This window comes from Merops nubicus, unplaced genomic scaffold, assembly GCF_000691845.1.
Source record: "Merops nubicus isolate BGI_N331 unplaced genomic scaffold, ASM69184v1 scaffold21879, whole genome shotgun sequence".
NCBI classification, from domain to species: domain Eukaryota; kingdom Metazoa; phylum Chordata; class Aves; order Coraciiformes; family Meropidae; genus Merops; species Merops nubicus.
In genome coordinates this window covers 13569-15619 of record NW_008630508.1, presented here as the reverse complement: position 1 = coordinate 15619, position 2051 = coordinate 13569, and the positions used below count along the sequence as shown (strand labels likewise).

General features: G+C 62.6%; 1 protein-coding gene across 1 annotated transcript in view; it reads left to right on the top strand.

Moving 5' to 3' along the window:
- Positions 1 to 2051, top strand: part of LOC103779701 (collagen alpha-1(VIII) chain-like) — a gene marked incomplete at its 5' end in the record, with an annotated part of 18920 nt that overhangs the window by 8030 nt on the left and 8839 nt on the right. Inside the window, 2 exons of the mRNA XM_008947345.1 lie at positions 567 to 611; positions 1620 to 1727. Of these exons, the coding sequence (XP_008945593.1) occupies positions 567 to 611; positions 1620 to 1727 (153 nt within the window). The remainder of the gene's footprint in view (positions 1 to 566; positions 612 to 1619; positions 1728 to 2051) is intronic.

The window sequence follows — 2051 nt, the reverse complement described above, 5'->3', positions numbered from 1 at the left end:
TGGATGATGCCCATGGCTCTGTGGCCACATCCCTCAGCTCCACAGCTCCCCTGACTCTGCTGCTTCCAGGAATCTTGGGGGATATATATATATATTTATTTTCATTTTCCCTATGTGTTTCTTGGCAGAGATGGCCCAGCCCTGGCCCTGCCTCTCCTTCCCCTGGGCTGGGACCCTTTCTCCCAAGGGCTTTGGGTGCTGAGCTGCCTCCCCACGGTGCTGAGCCTGGCCCTGGGGGGCATTTACTCCTCACATGCTGAGCCCTTGACCCCCAGAGCTGAAAATGCTGCTTGCAAAGGGGCTGAGGGAGGCAGGGTGGGGTGGGCATGGGGCTTTTGGAGGCTGACAAGGACCCCGTCCTCACACTGGGGGCAGCTTCGGGAGGGCTTATGTGTCCTCTGGTCCCTCTTGGAGGGCAGATCCCACCAGCAGCTCCACAAGGCTGGAGTGGCCTCTCCAATTCATCAGCCTCTTCCCACCCCTGCAGCCTGGGAGGCTGTCAGCCTCCACCACTGCAGCTGAGGTTTTCCTCCTCTTTTTAACTCACATCTTGTCTCTCTCTCAAGGGGTTCATTGGCCTGCCAGGTCCCAAAGGCACCCAAGGAGAGCGGGTGAGTGATGGCACCCATGCCATCCCTGCTTGGGATGCAGGGGAACCACACCAGAGCAGCCCAAAGCACCAGCAGCGTGGTCTGTGCTTGTGTTTGGCCTTGGCATGTGAAGAGGTGGCCACTGCCACGTTTTGGGAAGGCAGAGCTGCACTGGGGCTCACTCACCTCACTGAAAGAGGAGCCTTCAGTGTGCCAGTGTGTCCCATCTGCTCTGGGGAGGCACAAGGGGGGGCTTTAGCCCATGTTAGGAGCACAGGGATGAGGACAAGGGGCTCCCCGTGGTTGGGCTGGTGTCAGGACAGGGCAGCTGGGGTGGCACCACTGGCTGTGCTCAGCATCCTGCCTGCCAGGGAGCTGGGCTGGGCTGGGCACTGGGTGCTGGGAGCACCAACAGCTTGGTGGTGAACGACCCCAGAAGCTCTGGAGCACCCCCAGCATGAGGAGCAGATCCAGCCTGGGTCTGCTCCCAGCTCCAACGGGCCCGTGGGGCTGAAACCCCAGATGGGAACGGGGCAGAGCTCACTCTCTGGGGTGCCAGAATCAGATCACAGCATGCTTGGCATGCAAGGAGTGGCATAAGGTGGTTTTCTGAGTGTCCCCTCCTCCTCTGCTGCTGTTGCAGGGCTGTCGAGGTCCAGGTGGAGCCAAGGGAGACCTGGGAGCCAAAGGAGACAAGGTGCCATGCACTCACAGGGGGCTCCTCGAGCTCTTTCCTCTTTTTCTGTTCCAATATCCCATTTCCAGCCCGTGGGTGGGCTGGTGGATGTCCAGGGGCATTTGCTTTCGGGGAGCACAAGAACCAGACAGCTCAGGTTGTGCTTGGTGCCTCAGCTGCTTAAAACCCTCTGCTCACCTTTGGTGCCCCAGGGATGCTCTCGGTGGAGGGTTGTGGGGCATTGACCCAAAGGCTGAGTGTGCAGGGGGCTGTGGGTCCATGGGAGGTTCCACCCCACAACACAACCCCCCCTTAGTCAGCCCCCCTCTGACGTGCAGCTCTTGTTCCTCCAGGGTCCCCGTGGAGCACGAGGAGCAGAGGGGCTGCCCGGGGCCCGGGGCCAGGCTGGCTCACTGGGCTTCCCTGGCCCCCGAGGAGCTGTGGGGCCCCCAGGACCAGACGTGAGTGCTGGGGGGACATAGGGGGATGTGGGTGCCCGGGGTGGTGCCGTGGGGCAGGGGTGTGGGCACCATGGGCACCGTGGGCAGAGCTGCCCTACCCGGGTGAGTGGTCCTGAGCCTGGGCCACGGTAAGTGGTCCTGAGCGAGGGCACCGTGCATTGTGGAGGGAGAGCCAGGTGTGGCAGGTCTGCCCCCTCCAGCACCCCCTCTGCCACCCTGTGCTGCCTCCTCCTCCTCCTGCAGGCTGAAGGCACTGGGCTGTCCCCAGCCAGAAGCCCACCCAGCAGCAGCAGGGGTGTTTCTGCACGGGCGGGGCAGCGCGGG